At 44.9% G+C, this 18,226-nt stretch overlaps 1 protein-coding gene across 6 annotated transcripts; it reads right to left on the reverse strand.

The window, feature by feature from the left end:
* Positions 1 to 5,773: 5,773 nt before the first annotated feature.
* LOC132341431 (uncharacterized) lies at positions 5,774 to 17,884 on the reverse strand. 6 transcript variants are annotated; one of them, XM_059873007.1, is made up of 4 exons: positions 17,335 to 17,884; positions 10,861 to 10,973; positions 9,713 to 9,777; positions 5,774 to 8,552 (listed from the first exon to the last, which is right to left on the reverse strand). In XM_059873007.1, the coding sequence occupies exons 1-3, from the start codon at positions 17,867 to 17,869 to the stop codon at positions 9,721 to 9,723; spliced, it is 705 nt and encodes a 234-aa protein (XP_059728990.1). In that variant the 5' UTR covers positions 17,870 to 17,884; the 3' UTR covers positions 5,774 to 8,552; positions 9,713 to 9,720. The 6 variants fall into 6 exon arrangements, 4 of the variants coding, with proteins under 4 accessions (XP_059728990.1, XP_059728992.1, XP_059728989.1 ...); XM_059873009.1 differs by lacking the exon at positions 5,774 to 8,552 and adding an exon at positions 8,620 to 9,236; XR_009490205.1 differs by having other exon boundaries at positions 9,713 to 10,973.
* Between the last annotated feature and the right edge of the window lie 342 nt (positions 17,885 to 18,226).

An 18,226-nucleotide genomic window follows, 5' to 3' on the forward strand; every position in this document is an offset into this window, starting at 1 on the left:
GGAGGATCTTCTCCCCTCTTCCCTTGCCCTCCTCTGGGCTGCTAAATCTCTGAGCTTTTCTTCTTCTTTAATCTTTAAGCTTTTCATTTAGTAGTTGCCAAGCAAATTAAGAAGTGCACTGGCAGATGAGTTTTAGAGACTAGAGTATGCCTGTTGTTTCTTACCATAGTTTAGATCCCTGTTGCCTCTCAGAGCCACTGACCACCTTATGGTTGGGGCTACTGGGGAGCACTGCACAAGCTCCCTAAGTTGGGCAGACACTGAGATAGTAAAAAGCTAGTTTCCTCTTTATTTTGCCTCTCCATTGCTCCAAACTAGTGCAGTCCCATTTCTGTGGGGCTGAAAGAGTGTGAAATACCCAAACCAGACTACCTGCCCTCCTTTACTCCCTGGGCCCAATTCTGTGCCCATGTCTAGTGATTTCCTCTCTCGATCAGCTCCTGGGAGTTTTTCTTTAGCTGAGGGCTGTATCCTGAAAGCTTCACTCTGCTTCTCCTTCCAGGCTCTCCTCCCACAACCAAGAACAAACACTCCTAAGAATAGCAGAGCTACAAGAGATCATGGCATAAAACTGTGAAATGAGTACAATTTCAGATCCATTCCTGCATCTGAGACCTGTTGTACCAGGCATTTACTGGACAGTCTTCTGCTGCCTCCTGCTCTTGTAGCTGCAAGAAGATTAATTAGTCATCACTTGTAGCAAAGTGAGAGGGAAAGGCAAGGAGCTGCCAGCACGAAGGTGTGCCTCCTCCTTCTAGCAGAGATGCTCAAGAAAGAAGGGAAAGAAATGAGAGACTTTCCCGGTTTGTACCTCACTGCACATTGCAGTCCTAATGCAGTAACATTTTCCCTTTGTTTGTAACTTCCTCTGCTGTTTTAGAGTAAAGGGGCAGCTAGCTCCTGGCAGACTGTTTTATAGTTTGTAACCCCCTCTCCCCTGTAGTTTGATGCCTTCTTCATCACTCAACTAATCTGTTGTGTTCTTTTCATTCCCTCAATCTTTTCCTGCTTCCCTGCAACACTGCCAAGTGTTAGGAAAAGCAAGAACAGCCTTCAGCAAAGCCCTGTACCTGTAATGAAACAAGTCCTTGCATTTCCAGCTTCGAAAACCACCTGTGCTAGAAGTAGAGAGGGTTATATTTACCCAACATGTTATATTCTTCTGTTTCCTGTAAGTAGAGTCCTGTTAGAACATGTTTGTCATGCTTTGAACTCCTTTAGCTAAAAGTCTTGAGCTGCCTCCATTCAACTTTAACACTGGCAAAGTGCTACTTCTCTTTCAGGTTAAGAGAAGAGATTAAGTGTAAAAAACTTAGATATTTTTCCATGCATGACACAGATACCTTTCCCTCTTTCAGTCTGAGATGACACCTTAATAAAAACTTTGTCTCAAAGTCACTGTCACCCCTGCAGAGAGGTCTGAAGCTTTCCTTACCATATCACCAGAAGACCGTGAGCTACCCTTCAAAGTAATAAAAACCACAAGTATGTCTTACTTAAGACCCCTTAACAAAACACAAGCTTCCAAGACAGTGGGATAAGGCTGTTTTTAGTTCCTACCCCAACATCCCATGATAATGTAAGAAGTGAAAAACGCCATGAGTGCTATGCACTAGCAGTAATCCTCAATAAGTCCTTCTAATCCTCTCCTTTGTGCTAGTCAAGCTCCTGAGGAAAACAAGACGGCAAGAAGTGCTCAGCTTTGCCCTTATAGAGTGAGAAGCAAAAAGCAAAAATCCAGTGTAGTCTCTCTTTGACTTTTCCTTTAAGACAAGCCTTTCTGTTCCCACCCCAAAGGCACAGAGGGTGCTCTTTAAACTGTTCCACAATGTCCCACCCATACTCCCCTCTCCTGTCCTCATCCCCACTATGTCACGATCCCATGAAGAGAAACCCACAGGGGCATCAGGGCCAGGAGAGCTATGACAGAGTGCTGTACACGTGTGTGCCAGTGTGTACAGCTCTGTGTGCACATGTATTTTCTAGTGTGCCCAAATGTGAGTGTACACGTCTTGCTTTGCACAGTGTACATGTGTGTTTGTGTACACAGCACCATTCACATAGATGTACTGATGTGTACATGTGATATGTGCACTGCTGTTTACATGTGTAAATTACACACTCTCAAGTGTGAGTGAACCTGTGCACAGCTCTGTGCTTGTGAGTATGCACAGATTCTACAAGTGTGAGCATAGCTCTGTATGAGATGTGTATATTAACGTGTATGACGCTGCACACATTGGTGTGCTCAAGTTCTACATGCAAGTAAGTCTTGTAGACTTGTAGTGCTTGTAGGCACACATGCATTATTAAAGACTGTACATTAATAAGTGTCTGTATAACACGTGTGCTAGTGTGGCAGGTTGAGTGTACACAAGTGTGTACTGCTAGCAAGTACTGTAGTACACAAGAACTCTGTGCAGGTGAGCAGGTACCTGTGTGTATGTACACTAGCTCTGCACATGTCCTTGTGTGCACACACAGGCTGGGCATGCCCAGAGACATAGCTCTAGATACACAGCTCTGTGCATCCAACTGCTGTCCCACCTGGAAAAAACAGATGTGTGTATATATATATGTGTGTGTGTGTATCATTACCTAGCTCTCTGTGTACACACTGTTCTTGTAAGGAGAAAAACTTGCCTCTATGTATAAGTTTGCTAAAAGTTTATGTAAAGCTGTATACAATGATTTCCATCAGATTTAATAGTGTTTAAGTTTCCATTAAATCTCTATAAACAGGAGTATCTACAGTCACTGTGACCCACTACTATTCTAACCCTCATTCCCTAAAAACTACTGCTGTCAAAACGGGATGCTAGGCCAAGTGCTAAACCTCTCTGTAATTATAATACTTCCTAAGCCGCACAGTTCCCTTGTGTCAGCAGTAGTAACTACTTTAAGACTCAGTTAAACATATGAATGTTACATGTTACATGTACAATGTTATGTACATTATCTTCAGTTTAATCCCTCAGTAGATAAATCCCTTTCAGGAACAACTAACCACGGAATCGACCGTACAAACCACAGAGCAAGAGTGGACTCATGTCAACAAAATTAAAGGCCTGGTGAAAGAACCCAAAGAATAGACTGTAACATCCAGACCAGGTAAGAGGTAGCCAAAGAAACTTGAAGTCATCTGAAAAGTAAAGTCAAGCTTCCACCAGTCAGCTTGAAGATTGTTATAACTAACACTTTGGGTGGGGAGCTTGAACTGTACCGTTTATTGATGAAATTGTCCTATTTTAATAGATAAGAATGATTTGCAGAAAAAAACTCCATAACTTGTAAAAGTTGTAAAGCCAGTATGATTTATTTCAGCTCTAATTGCATGCTCCCTAAGGACATGCGCGCCCCTGAAAATTCCTGAGTCTGAGTCTACTTTATCCCCTAACCTGTTGCATATGCATAAAAGACATATGCATATGTATTAAACTGTCTTATCAATTTTTATGAGCCTTCGAAGTTTTTCAGTCAGTTCTTCAGTCACGTAGCTGTAATGTGGTGCTTTTAACCCAGATTCAGTTTTTCTGTCTGCTTTAGCCCCAAGGTTGGTGCCCCCCCCCCCCCCCCCTTATCTCTCTTCAGCTTGGATGCTTGCATTCCTTTCTAAGTAGCCTTGAATCTCCTTTGTTCTCTTTTCAGGCTTTTTTGTGAGCACACAAGTTAACAGACTAAACAAGCAGACTCCAGCTAAATCCAAAATTGGTTTCTAACATGAGTTAAATTTCCAACCCCTTGTTTCAAAGAATTACAAGCATCTCTTGAGGGGAGGTAAGCAAGGAACTGTAAGAGGTACTGGGGCAGTTTCCTTAAGAGCCAACAAGTAAAATAAAACAAGAAATAGAGGGCAAGACCGGGTTGGCCCCTGTGTTCGCCACCAAGAAGATTATAGCCCTGCTGTGGGCAAGCAATCCTGTAGGCATGGTAAGGTGGGAACAAGAAAGCCGTACCAGACCTCTCTAATTCCTCAGTTGTCTCTTAATACAACAAAGACTAAAGGGCAAGACTGAGTTGGCCTCTATACTCACCTCTAAGATATGTCTGCTATGAGTAGCAACCCCATAGGCACAGTAGATGGGAGTAAAAAGGCCATACTGGAGCTCCGTGATCCCATTTTTTCCATTCCAAATAAGTGTGTCTAAAGAAAACCTAAGATTTTTTTTTCCTGTTACCATTGTCCTTGCCCACACCAACAGATGCTAATAATTATTTTTTTTAATTTCTTTTTTGAGAAGTAAAGGTAGATTATCAGAATCAAAAATGAGAGTTAATTGTTCAAGACAAATGACTTATGGTAAAGGGGGGTTTGTTATAGATGACTGATATAATAGTTGGCTCTCACAATTAAGAGATAGATATTATATAGATGTTTAAATGTATAGTGATGTTATTGTAATATGTCCTCCCATAGTCCTCTTTCCCCTCCCCCTTGTAATAGCCTCAGTAATCAGGGCATCTGGAGAGGGTCGGCTTATTACTAAGAGGCACAGTGTAACAACACCTGACCTCCAATCAAGATGTAAGAAAGTAATCTCCACCAATGGATGGCAGAGGAGGAGGTGACTGACAAAACTTTGGGAGGGGCTAAGGGTATAAAAGGCAGAGCATCCATTTTGTAGATGAACACATGGCTAATAGTCGCAGATACTCTCAGTGCTGTAATTTTTCCTTATTCAGTCCTTTTGTTGTATTTTTGATAAGGTTTAATAAACCCTTTAAAATTATAAAATTGAGTGTCCTTCTGACATCCTCTAGTCCCTCTTGTTAATTGCACCTGTATTGAGTGTTGAAGGGAAATGACAGCTGAGGAATGAGAGATCCAGTATGGCCTTTTTGCCCCCACCTTACCATGCCTACGAGATTGCTGCCCACACCAGGGCTATGGAATCTTCTCGGTGGCGAACACAGGGGTCAACCTGGTCTTGCCCTCTATTTCATGTCTTTCTAAGCAAACCACCCCAGCACCTCTTAGGGTTCTCTGCGTATCTACCCTCAACAGATGCTTGCAATCTCCATCCATCTCCATCCATTAAAACAGGACAATTACATCAATAACAGGTACGGTTCAAACTCATCGCCTAAAGTATTACTTAAAAGAGTCCTCAAGCTGGCTGGTGGGAGCTTGATTCTATTTTTTTTTTCTTTTTCAGACTTCTTGGTGCTTCTTTTGTTATCTTTCCGTCTCTGCTTGAGAGTCGCTCAGCTGATTCAGTGGTGAGCAGTACCTGGAAGGGACCTCCCCACTGAGGGGTTGGAACCTGGTCTTTCCATGATTTGATCAGTACTTAATCTCTAGGGCTAACATGATGAATTAATGCTTTAAACCCTTCCCCTTTCGCACCCACTACTTGCAAGGTATTTTGACTCTTCTCATATCCCCTTTCAATTCTATAAACACAAGTTCTTTGTTGTTTTTGGTTTTTTTAATTCCCGTGCTCACCACAAATTTAAATTCTTCTTCTTGGGGACTTATTTTATTAAGTGGTTACTGATGATATTCTGTCCCCAGGAGGCAGAGTCCTTGAACTCTCTAGTCTTCTACCTCCCCTCTTTGCTCGTTCTTAAAAACCTTTAGATCCCCTTCCCTTCGGGGGCAATTTCTCTTGAAGTGTCCATTTTTCTTAGAATAAAAACAAATTTGTCCTTCTCTAATGGCAGTTAACATTACTATGGCATTTTCCTTTTCTTTCTCTTCATCTCTCTTGACATATACTTTCTGTGTGTCTCTTAAGAGATCCTCCAATCTCCTTTCTTGCCAACTGTCTAATTTCTCTAGTTTTCTCTGTATATCTATCCACACATGGGTGACAAAATATGTTTTTAGCAAGATCTGTCTGGCTGCTGTTTCAGGGTTGATACGTGAATATTGTTTCATATTTTTCCTCAGCCTTTCTAGTCACTCTGTTGGGGTTTCTTCCCTCTTTTGTTGTTCATCAAATGCTTTCCAAGCATTTTGGCTTTGTGGGGCTGCTTCTTTAATACTCCTTACAATTGATGTTCTATACTCCTCCATGTTTTGCCTTCCCCCAGGGTCGTTGTGGTCCCAATTAGGGTGTACTGTGGGCATTTTCAGATCCCTAGGATGTCCCTTTCCCATATTCATATCCCAGCCACCCCGATCATCTGTCTTTCTTCTGGTGTAAATAACATGGCCATTATTGGCCATTATTGGCATTATTGGCCATTATTGCCATTGACCATGGCATTTCTTCCCATGTATAAATATTGGGGCCTAAAAATTGGTCTAACTGTTCTGCTAACCCAAGGGGTTCTTCTAGTAATCCTTTTAATTCTTTCTTGAACATCTTCACATCAGAGGAATTGAGTGGTGCAGTTACAAACCCAATTCCCCCATGTGCCCCACCCAGTGGTACTTCCCTCAGAGTGATTTGCGGAGTAAGGACTTTACAATTAGAAATTGTAAAGCAGATATGTTTTATTCCAGCTGGGATGGATGGGAGATATTTCCACCAAAGACATGTGTACCTGCTAAGGCAGGTTACAGGTTTTTTATACGCATTGATCTCACAAGCCTATACCTCCCTGCCCGCCCATTCCCCACCCAGAGTCTTTGGTGGTGCCACGCCTCCTGGTGGTCGTGGGCGGGCATCTTTGATGAAGTAACATCTTCCTCGATGTTCGCTGCTTGACCCTTTCTTCTGGGCAGGCGCAGTGGAGGTTTGGCTTTCTCTCAGGTCAATTTGTCCTGGCCAAAACCAGGAGCCTGGTTCTTGCTGGGTCCTTAAGCAAAAGGTTCTGCTTTATGGGTTTCAGCAATACCTGAGTCTTGCTTTACTGAGTTTTTTATCTTTATGGCCTTTACCAAGCAACTAAATTCTTATGTGTTCTGTTACAAGTTGTCTCTACCTAGCAAGTTACATTCCTGTTACAAACTGTGTTCTGTACTTTTGCAAACTTGCTAAATAAGCTATATATATATTTCTGTTTTCCTCCACCTGCCTAAGTACATTATATGCTTCTAAAATTCTGAATTTTCATATACATATGTGTTTCCCATATCAAGAGGATACAATCCTATTGCTTGGTTCCTGTCACCTGACTTCTTTTCCTTTTGCTGTTCCATTCTGTTGCCAGTATTTTGACTAGGATCATCAGAGAGCAAGGGAGGTGCGGTCAGTGCCAGTGGAGGAGGAGGAGGCTAATAGTCTAACTGGTCCCATTCTTTATTCTTTGTTATTTCAAAGTCATCCACCCCTGAAGGTGGAATTTCTGCTTCCCAACAGGCAGCATAGTCACTCCCTTCTTGATTAAATGGTTTCTTAGCCTTTACATACATGTTTAAAACCCGACATATCCACCCTTCGTCCAACCCATACCTTGGCCAAAGTACATTATCAGGCCGAATTTCTTCTTTAGACCACTCTATCATACAGTATTGTATCATCTTGAACTTATTTTTATCTCTAGTGTTGGAGTCATATCTCCACTGGGCTAATTTTCTTCCTAGTGGGCTATCTGGGGGTATACCTCCTGATATCTCCTCAATTTCTCCTTCTCCCCTTGAGGATTCCTTACTTGCCCATAGTCCCATCCTGACTGACTAATCACAGGCCTTCCTGACAGAGCCTGGCTCCCTGATCAGTTAGAAAGAAAAAGAAAGTAGAAAAAGAGAGAGAAAGGAAAAGAAAAAGAAGGAAAAAAACCCCTTACTTTCTCCCTGGAAGGCTGGAACAAATAAAAACCCCGCCTGCAGTCCAGGAACTCCCGTGCGACTGGGTCAGCCCTTCTACTCTTTTGCCACCAGGGTCTCACACCCCTGTGCCTTTTGGCGTGCTAGGGCAACTGTCAAAAGGCCCCCCTCCCACCATGTGGGGTCCTGCGACCCTGCGGCTTTTTATGCCAGTGGATACTGCAGAGAAGTCTCCACAGTCCGGCACTCCTGGGTCAGCCCTGCTGGCTATCCCCACCCCTGGGACCCCAAGTCGCCACAGGCAGCCTGGTGCCAGGGCTTCGCTAAGAGGCACCAATTGCCAGCCGCGTCGTGTGCAACTGTGCCCACACTTTCAAGTCACCATCCCCACTCCTAGCCAAGTTGGTGGCGCCGGAGATTACAACGCTGGGCTTTGGTGCCTTGGTCCTCAGCGGTGCTGCACGTAAACCACACTTCGTGTTGCCGCTGCTGCCACCACTCCTGCCAGGCCAGCAGGTGCTGAGAGCTGCTGTGTTGGGTCCCCACCTGCCGTCACCCAAGTGCGTTCATGCCTGGTCTCTGAGACCCTGCCACTCACACAAGCGTGGTCAAAGCCCCCCAAATCTGGTGACTCTCAACCTGGCGTCACCAGGTGTTCTCGAGCCCCCCAAATCCGGTAAATCTCTCAAATCTCACACACACTCCAAGCACACTCTCGGACTCTCACACGCATGCAAATACTCACAATTTTTGCCTGCTTTTTCTTCCCCCTCTTGTTTTTCATTATTTAGTCCTCTGCTGTCCCCGGGGTGTCGACCTGCAATCACCAATCATCCCAGGAGACCTGACTGAGCTGCCGAACTTCCAGCAGGGTACGTTTCTCTTTCGAAATTTCCTAGGGCCACAGAGACGAGGTTTTTCTCCCAGAACAAACCCCCATTTTGTGAAAAACGACTGCTCACTTTTAAAATGTCAAAGGTTTATTAAACCTTAACAAAAATACAACAAAAGGACTAAATAAGGAAAAATTACAGTGCTGGGAGCATGGAATCAACCACCATGTGCTCGTCTACAAAATGGATGCTCTGCCTTTTATACCTCTAGCCCCTCCTAAAGTCTTGTCAGTCAACTCCTTCCTTGCTGTCTAGTGGTGGAGATCACTTTCTTACATCTTGGCTGGAGGTCAGGTATTACCCTAGTAACAAGCCGACCCTCCCCAAATGCCCCAACTACCAAGGCCATCCCGTAATAACAATGCAAGGGGGAGGACATACAATAACATAACTATACATCTACAAAACTTCTCTTAATATACACACTGTTCACCCCTTAATTGTGAGAGCCAACCATCTCATTAGTCATCTATAACAGGGGGAAGAGATGCACCTGCTTGCAGCCCCTTAGCTGGGGTCTCTTCTCTTGGGAAGGGCAGAGGTACCCAGAGATTTTGGCTGGGGGATGAGGGGCTGGGCTCAGCTCCAAGCACTCTCTCGGTCTTGGGATCAGAGGTGAGACAGGCTGCGGTCGCCGTGGGAAGAATTTGCCACCAGTGCGGAGGTCCATATCGTACTATTTTCTCCTATCGTGAGTGAGGTTCTGCTTGTAAGAGCGGTTGTTGGACTGGGACCTTATTTAACACCCTGCCTCACTGGAAAGGACCCTCACCATCTACTCAGGTGCCTCAGGGGAAAACCTGGGACCCCGAGCCCCCCCCCCCACTCTGAGGGAGCCTCTCCCGACTGTGTTTAGGAACCCGGTTGCTGCTGCCCAGCCCTGCTGTTTTTCTGCCTCTGCTCCGGGTTTTTTGCTACACTGTAACCCAGCACTCAGTGCCTGCCAGGACACCCTGCAGCTCCTGCTACAGCTGTAGAGCTTCTGCTACATTTCATTTGCTATCTCGGGTGTGCCTGCCTCTGCCATTCCAGCCGCCACTCTGAGGTTCCTGCCACAGCCCATTTTGCCATCTGGAGGGGCACTGGGACTGGCTGCCTACTGTGAGTTTGTAAAGGAAGCCCCTTTTCTATCTCTCCCACCTGCGTGCCTGCCATTACCCACGTGAAGAGTCATCTGAGCTCACGCCACACCGCCACCTGCAGCCACGGAGGAATCATCGCACCTGCCTGTGGGAAGAGATAGGATGGAGTTGAGCTGAGGGCTGTGGGATGCGTCTGCAGAAGCACATGGCAACACAGAGAGGATTGTCTCCGTCTGACACTGGGGGGGAAGGAGGTGTCATGCGGTAGAGCCCTACAGGAGAGAAGCCTGCTGGAAGCAAACTGACAGGTGAACAGCACGTGATCACCCAGCAGAAGGACATTTAGAACGTGTGTTGCTGACGTGGTAAAATGGGATAGCTCACATAGTGAGAATTACCATGTAAGGAAATACTGTGCCTTGAAAAAGTGTATAAAACCAGCTTGTTTCTTTGAATAAACAATTCAGATTCTCTGCTGGTCTGAGTCTGTGTCTCAGTCTCTCACAAATGGGGCCCTGCATCAGGGATTGAAAGGCAACTAGCAGTTGCACCAGTGAGGATGACTTGGCTGAACTTTACAGAGGGGCTGAAAGGAAGCCCAGGAGCTGAAATGAAGCCCAGGAGCTGAAACAAAGCTCCTGGTGCCAGTTGACCTTTCTGCAGGACAGAGGGTGTGGAATGCCCCTGCTCCTAAGAGGCAGGAATTTGATCTTACCCTTCTTGTGTTGCTAATAACTCCTTCCTTGACCCAAACCCTAACTTCACCCCTGCGATACCCTATAAAAACCCTACAACCCTGCCTTTGCCTGATCTTTCGTCTTTGTCCTGCCCCTCCTCCCCAGGGGTAATAAATGGATTCTCGAGCTTTATGAAATGAAGACCCATCTCGTTTGTTCCCACGCCCGGCACTGGCAGCTGCACCCTCCCTGGACATGATGAACTCAGTTGCAACATGATGCAACAAATGGGTAGCAGCCAAGAACTATGGGGAGTGGTGTTTCCCAGGAGCAAAAGAACGTCGCGGAGATGCTGAAACAGATTTCGCAGAAACATGGCAGGAAAGTTGAATCTTCAGATTGGAAAGACTGGGATCCAACTTTGAATAGTACCAATGTTTTTGACCCTCGGACATGGAACGTTTTAGGGGACACTTTGTGGGACCGCGTTAGGCGAGGCAGCAGAGTGCTGGTGGAGCTTGTGTATTTGCGGCAGACTGTGTATGCCTTACCTGTGGGGTATGCGGCACCAGATAACCGGAAAAAGAAAGACGCTCATGGCACCGCGACAACAGTGAAGGCTCTTCAGGTGCCTGCTCCTTCGTCACCTGCTCCTTCAACGCTGCTGTTGCACAAAACACAAGACTTTGACCGTAAGTCTCTCAGGGCTGTGGGAGGAGAACCGGAGGGTGGCCCCTGGTCCCTTGATCTATTTGCATCAGGAAGGGAACTCAATATCTTCCCTCCCGTTGGAAAGGATGAAGGTTTGACAAGAAAGTCTCACAGATATGTATGCTTGGCAGAAATATTTTTGAATGTAGAATCTGAAGAAGGAATAGAATTGAAAGCAAGTTTTGATATAGAAGAAAAGAATTGCTGAGCCAGTCTTACTGGATAACTAAGAAGGCAAAGGGTATGTTAGTTAGAAGGGGTTTTTATGACTTAGAGCAAAGGATAAACCCACCTCAAACAAGATGATGTTTTTACCAAGCAGAAAGATAGCACAGGCAAACAAGCCTGCCGATGTTGCAAGTAGAAAAAAGGTCTGAGAATTTTCCACTGCAAGAAAACTGAAAAACAACTTCTAGCTTAAACTGTAATGTACTAACTTTTAGTGATTGGCGAATAGTAACATGAATATGGTAATTATAGTAGTTATGATAGGCTATAGGTAAAAATTAAGGTATAGATTGGTTCTTCTGTATTAAGATGCTCAGCAAAGTATATAATGCATTGTAACCAAAATTAAAGGGTCTCCAGGCCTGCCTGCAGCTGGAGCTGACAGCTGTAGGCACAGGCTCTGTCACCCATGACCCTGGACTGCTGTAACATCTTGGATGTAATAAACTGCATTTTGAAGAGCCGCCTGGAGTCCCGCATCCCTCATTATGGCTCTTACACCCCCTGATCGGTGGGCAGTGGTGAGAAAACAGGCTGCCATGGAAGGAGATGCAGACTTATTGCATGCTTTCCCGGTTATCTACCAACCCCACCAACTACCTATATGGGAAAGCTTGCCTTATGCTGTCGTAAAAGAGCTGCATCACTCTGCCATAGACAATGGCATCAGTGCCCCATTCACTACTAGCCTTTTGGAAACTGTGGTGAACTCGTATGACTTGGCACCACAAGACTTTAAGCAAATAGCATGGCTTATGCTGACGAGTATACAATTCACTATCTGGATGTCGGAGTGGAGAGAGCTCTGCACTGTTCAAACTATGGACTATTTACGGCAACTCCTGGGGCACGCTTTGTGACCTATTGGTGATGAAGCTCTTATGGGGGAGGGTCAACATGTGCCGACCGCAATGCAGGCTTGGCTGCCTGCAGAAGCTCTTAGTCAAAGGAGCTCGCTCTGTTGGCTTTTCATAAAGTGACGGATGGTGGTCTTGCTACAACCTCATTTGTTAACATAAGACAGGGAGCTGATTAACTTTTTATTAAGTTTCTAGATAAGTTAAAAGCTGCCCTAGATAAGCAAATAGGCAACATCACCATGCAAGAAATATTACTGAAGCAGTTAGCAGTGGAAAACACAAATCCTGTCAAAAGGTTTTACAGCCCCTGCAAGCCCAACTGTTGTAGAAATGCTTAAGGCTTGTCAGGGAATTGGCACTGCTGGTCATAACATGACTTTGCTTTTGGAGGATCTTGCTACAATGAGTGTTCATTCCAGATCAAGTGTTTGCTTTTTGTGCAGGAAGCCAGGTCACATGGGATGCAAATGCCCCTGGAACAAAAGAGGTTCTGGGGACTCAGGTGTATGCACACATTGCCGGAAGGGACAGCACCATGTAAAACAATGCTGGTCTACATTTAATAAAGAAGGGGGGCTGCTCCCAGCTACATCAATGGGTGCTCCGGGAAACTTCGAGCAGAGTGCAGGGGGGAGCTGCGCATGGATAGCAAATCAAGCCCAGCTGCACTCATCCCCTCAAAAGCCTTGCGAGCACAGACAGCAGGTGGCACCGGCATGGACCTGGCCTCTGCCATCACAGTAACTCTTCAGGACAGTGATGTGCACTGTTTGCTTTCAGATGCCTGGGGACCGCTGGGCTGGGGGTGCAGTGCACTTGTGATTGGTCAAGCTTCAACCACAAAGAAGGGGTTTTTTGTTCTGTCTAGATTTATAGACAGGGATTTTACTGGGGAGGTTCAGATAATGGTTTGGACCCCTGTACCCCCATCTCAAATTGTCACAGTGCAGCTAGTCTGAAGCTGCCCCCCTAAACTCGACCAGCCTAGAAACAAAAACAGGTCCCCGGATAAGGCAGGGATAGGTTGGATTCAAACTCAGAGACCTTGGCCAACCCTGTTTAAGCCTAGATGCAGACACACCACTGGTCAGAGATCTGGGCAGTAAGAAATCCCAACCAATCGGCTATCTAAACACAGGAAATTCAAACCCCCTATAAAAGAGGCAGCCATAATAAACTCGGCGCTGTTTGTTGAGGACCCTCTGTAAGTTCGTGTCATTTCTGTCTCCAACCAATGACCTCTGACATATTGAATTTCTGAAGGGGCACAAATTGCTCAACTTGTTTATTTCCATGTTAACCTCCCTGGTAGTTTTCCACAAGTTAGAGGTAACAGTGGCTTTGATTTCACTGGGCAGCCACAAATCTTCTGGGCACAATCACTTTCCAGTCATAGACCCACTCTCAAATGTGCTCTTTGGCATCAAAAGAAGAAGCTACAAATTGCTGGTATACTTGATAGTGGTGCTGATTGTACTGTTATAGCTTTCTCAGCATGGCCCACTCATTGGCCCCTGACTCAAGCTGCTAAAGGTCTAGCTGGGGTTGGAGGCCTCTCTATTCCAAAGCAGTGTCAATTTTGTCACAATAGAGGGCTCTGAAAGTTGCAGTGCCACCATGAAACCTTATGTACTATCACTCCCTGTTACTTTGGGGGGACAAGAATGCCTTAGCCAATGGGGTCTTGTGCTGGGAACAAATTTATCATAGGGGCCACCGCTGAGCAGCATGTCCCAGCCCTCACCTGGATGACAGATCGTCCTGTGTGTGTGGACCAGTGGCCCTTATCTCGGGAAAAGATGCAACATTTACACTAGCTTGTACAAGAGCAGCTCCATACTGGCCATATCATTCCCACAACTAGCCCGTGGAACTCTCCTGTTTTTGTTATTCAGAAAAAGAGGGGAACATGGCAATTGCTGCACGATCTTAAAAAAATCAGTAATACTATTTTGCCTATGGGAGCCCTACAGCCAGGGCTACCATCTCCTGCAATGTTGCCGCAATTTTGGACCCTCATAGATACTGATTTAAAATATTGGGTTTTTTTACTGTACCACTTAGTGAACACAATGCCCCCTGATTTACATTTTCTGTGCCTTCCATTATCTCAAGTGTACATGCACAATGATTTGCAAAAGCTCTTGAGAACAATTAATTGGGTATTACAACTGAACAGTTCTACCCCCTTTTCCAGTTATTGAAAGGGAACCCTGAACTCACTTTCCCTCACACCCTGACACCCAGAGCAACAGGAGCCTTAGAACAGATCACACAGGTGTTAAGTGCTTGACAGGCTCATAAAAAATTTGATGGTATCCCTGTCATGTTTTATCTTAATTTTATTGAAAAATCTTACTGTTCCCCAATTCCTATTGCCAATGCCTACACAGTGTTTACAGATGGCTGTGGAAAGACCGGGCAGTCTGTGATAGTGTGGCAAAGTAACAGGCAGTGGCTACAAGATATAAAAGTAGTTAATGGTTCTTCTCAACTGGTAGAATTAGCAGCTGTGGTTGGGGCTTTGAAAAATTTCAAGATGAACTTAATATTGTTACTGACTCTGCTTATGTTGCAGGTAGAGTGAAAAGAATAGAAGCAGCTTCTATCAAGGAAGTAACTAACCCATTGCTCTTTTCTTTATTACTGTGTTTGTGTTTTGCAGTGCAGTTACGTACTAAGAGGTATTATATCCTGCACATATGTTCCCGTGCTGGTCTTCCTGGCCCCATCTCTGAAGGTAATGCCCGTGCAGACAAGTTAGCTGGGGCCGTTGTTGTGCCAGATGTTTTTTCTCAGGCATGTCTGTCACATGGGTTTTTTTCACCAGAGTGCAGCAGCTCTTAGAAAACAATTTCAGTTTACACACGAACAAGCACGGCAAATTGTGCAAGCCTGTGCCAACTGTCAACAGGTGGCACCATTACCTGCCCTCAGAGTTAATCCCCGGGGACTCCAAGCTCTAGAAATCTGGCAGACTGATGTTACACATATCCCTGAGTTTGGTAAGTTGAAACACGGTCATGTTATGATTGATACCTTTTTGACATGTATTTTTGCCTCTGCACATACAGGTGAACACGCAAAAGATGTCCAGTATTACAATAATAATTCCTGTGATGTTCATATGTCTGAGACATGGCACACGACAAACTCCCGTTGGTCATCAGCAAACAGCACGATTTATTGTCCAAGGCTTTCTTTTATAGCCCATTCAAAACTCCCGGATTGAGACAGGTCATTAGTCTATCCATGTGCCCCCAGATCCTGAATCAAAAAGATACCTGCATCCTAGGAGAGCTCCCATTGGCTATGAGCTTCTGTCAGTCAGCCCAGAGGCTGGTTCATGGAGCTGAGCTAGGCTGCTTATTATAACTTGATTAATACTAATGCAACATCTCACAGTTTTGTCTTTACTAAAAATTGTGATCTGTTCTCTGTCATCTATTTGTAGAAGTCCCTAGCAAACAGGGTGACAGAAACAGCGTGGTTTTAATTTGCATGACTTATGTATTACTGAAGGTGCAGTATATTGGTTTAGAGTCTGTAGGTAAGAATTTCTTAGTGTTTAGGTTACAAATCATAGCTTATTTTAACAGCAACAAGCTACCTAACTCCTAAAACTGCTGAAGAAAGTCTAACTACTAGAGAAAACAATTTGTAAACAGAAACCTAGCAAAGCAATTTGTAAACAGAAAACAGTCTGTAAACATGAAAACTAGCTTGTAAACAAAGCCGTAAGTTATATCTTAACTCTGAACTGAAATTAGAAAACCTTGCAACACTCAACTTTAGTACTGTAACAAAAAACAAGCCTAACAGATAAGGCAATTCGTAAATTATTAGAGTCCTTACATGAATGGTTATTTCAAAAGTCACAGATTTCTATGAGGCAGTTATCAGTTGTTTTGGTTACATGGCTCTGTAATGTCTGTTGGAGGGACATCGGGCTGGTGTCTGTGGTTTTCAGTGTTCATTGTAATGCATTTACCTTGGTTTTTTTAGGCAGCTGAATTATCATAAGATCATTGTACTGTTACATGATTCATTGTAAAACATGAGAACATGATATTACTTCACTCAAAAAGGAATATGTATTCACCCCAACCTTTTTTCCCCTATTTTCTTTGTATACTAAATAAGAATAGGAACAAAATATTGGTTTTGAACAATATTCTAGTGTAAGAAAATTTTGTTAACATGAATAAAAGTGCAAGCAATCTACTTTTTCCCTTTTGTTAAGAGTTAGAAATTTTGTTATTGACTTTAACGGGTGACTTTAGGTTTTAAAATGATGATAGGTGATAAATTCTTGGTTAGAGACTTTGTAGTTGAAATTTGCCTGTGAAGTTAGAAAATTAATATTCTGTGTATGTGTCAATGGACCTAGAATGTTAAGATGATTATATTCTTTGAATCTTCAAGTTTGATCTAGAAATAATGCAAGTAGGGCTATTAGGAATACTAAGAGATGAATTATTAATATATATCCTACAATCCCTTTGATACACAGCAGCCCATGCCTGAGAGAGCAATGTAATACTTTCTTAATAACTTTAGTAAAATCAGCTACCATAGGCTTAACAATTTTGATTTTAATAAGTGTAAACAGTAATGACAGATATTGTACTATGAACTCTAAGGCATATTTAACAAACAGTTGGACAATTTTGTAATTCTTTTGTGGTACCTTTTCAATATTTTAACTTTCACCATATGTTATCAGTTTATTATAGTTTTTGGAATATGGAACCTTTCCTATTGTCGAAATACCAGAAGGCAGGGTGTCTGTGAAGTTTTGTTTGGGTTTGATTGGTAGAAGCTTCCTGTCTGGGCTGGAGCTGTTAGGATTTTTTGTTTGCTTCTTCATCGCTAAATCCTCTGCTTGGGCTAAAATAAAGGGGTTCAAACGTGCTTGGGTTTGTGGGTCTTCCATGGGGGACAGTCCTATAAGCTGAGAGATCCCTGCTGCAAAACATGGGTTCTGCTGTGAAGCTCTTGAGCTTTTTAGTCCCTGATCTGTATAAGCTCACCAGCTTGATTCAAACATATATTGCACCAGACTACCGAGCAGTTTTGCAATCTGCTTCATTTCATAGGGGGTTAATTCACTAGCTGTTATAAATCAAAGCATATTTGCAACAGCAGGCGATAAGCATGGCTGGCGTAGCTCTGAGTGGATTTGCCAATTAAAGGGTATGTATTTGACAGGTATTGTCCCATTACCTTGTACCACTGGGAATGCTGTAACTGTTCCCTCGCCCTGTTGCCAGTTCTCGGATGATGGTGAGTCCATGGGTACAGAAATTAGTTCAGCCTCTTCTATATCTCCACAATCTATAGCCTTTTGTTTTACCTCTGTCCAGAAGATTACCCGGTCTCGGGTGGGAATCTTTCCTGCTCGGAACATCAAAGGGGCTGGAGCTGGCGTCAGCAGGGTTTTAGGGGCTTCCTCGCCTTGTTGGGACTTTGACTGTAGCTGCCACGGTGCTGCAGCAGTGACAGCTGCATGTCCGGGACTGGTGCTGGGAACGGGGCTCTGTATCGTGGTGTTGGAGCTTCCTGGTTCTGCTGTGCTTCCGGGTGTGACGTAGTGGTAACATCCGGGCATTTGTAGTGATGTCATCTCAGGTTCCACCCCCGTGTTGCAGTGGAAGGCAGGCGTGGTTTGCGGAACGGGGGCTGTGGGCGCAGTTTGTGGGCTGAGCCAACCAGCTCCGGGCAGGGGCGGTCCGGGTGTTTCCATGGCGATGAGGGTCATGGTCGGCCCCGGTGGCAGGGGTGCGGTCCCGGGGACAGCACGGAGCTGGAGCTACGTCATGCTCACTGGCTGCCCAGCGGAAATGGCGGTGCTGTCCGAGCCCCTGCAGCAGCTGCGCGGGGCAGACACTGGGTGGCATTTTCGGGGTGCTGGTGTCGGACAGCCCAGCTCCGCATGGCACTTTGGTATGGGCGCATCCCCGCTGCCGGTCGGGACCCCGCTGCCCCCCTCCATCTCGCTGTGCGGTGGTGCCTCTCTGTGTAGGGGGGCTGCGGGGGACGGTTCTCCCGAGAACAATGCCGATGTGGGGGGGTTATTCAGTGCAGCTCGGCCATGTGAGGCGGCATGGCCGGCCAT

This window comes from Haemorhous mexicanus, chromosome W (genome assembly GCF_027477595.1).
Source record: "Haemorhous mexicanus isolate bHaeMex1 chromosome W, bHaeMex1.pri, whole genome shotgun sequence".
Taxonomy (NCBI): domain Eukaryota; kingdom Metazoa; phylum Chordata; class Aves; order Passeriformes; family Fringillidae; genus Haemorhous; species Haemorhous mexicanus.

What these genes read in the sequence shown, in the direction of transcription:
- LOC132341431 (XM_059873005.1), bottom strand. Translation starts at nt 17,869, where the DNA reads ATGACCCTCATCGCCATGGAAACACCCGGACCGCCCCTGCCCGGAGCT. An exon ending in AGCATTCCCAGTGGTACAAG is followed by an intron (nt 10,974 to 17,334) that starts GTAATGGGACAA and finishes TTTGTGCAACAG; the next exon opens with CAGCGTTGAAGGAGCAGGTG.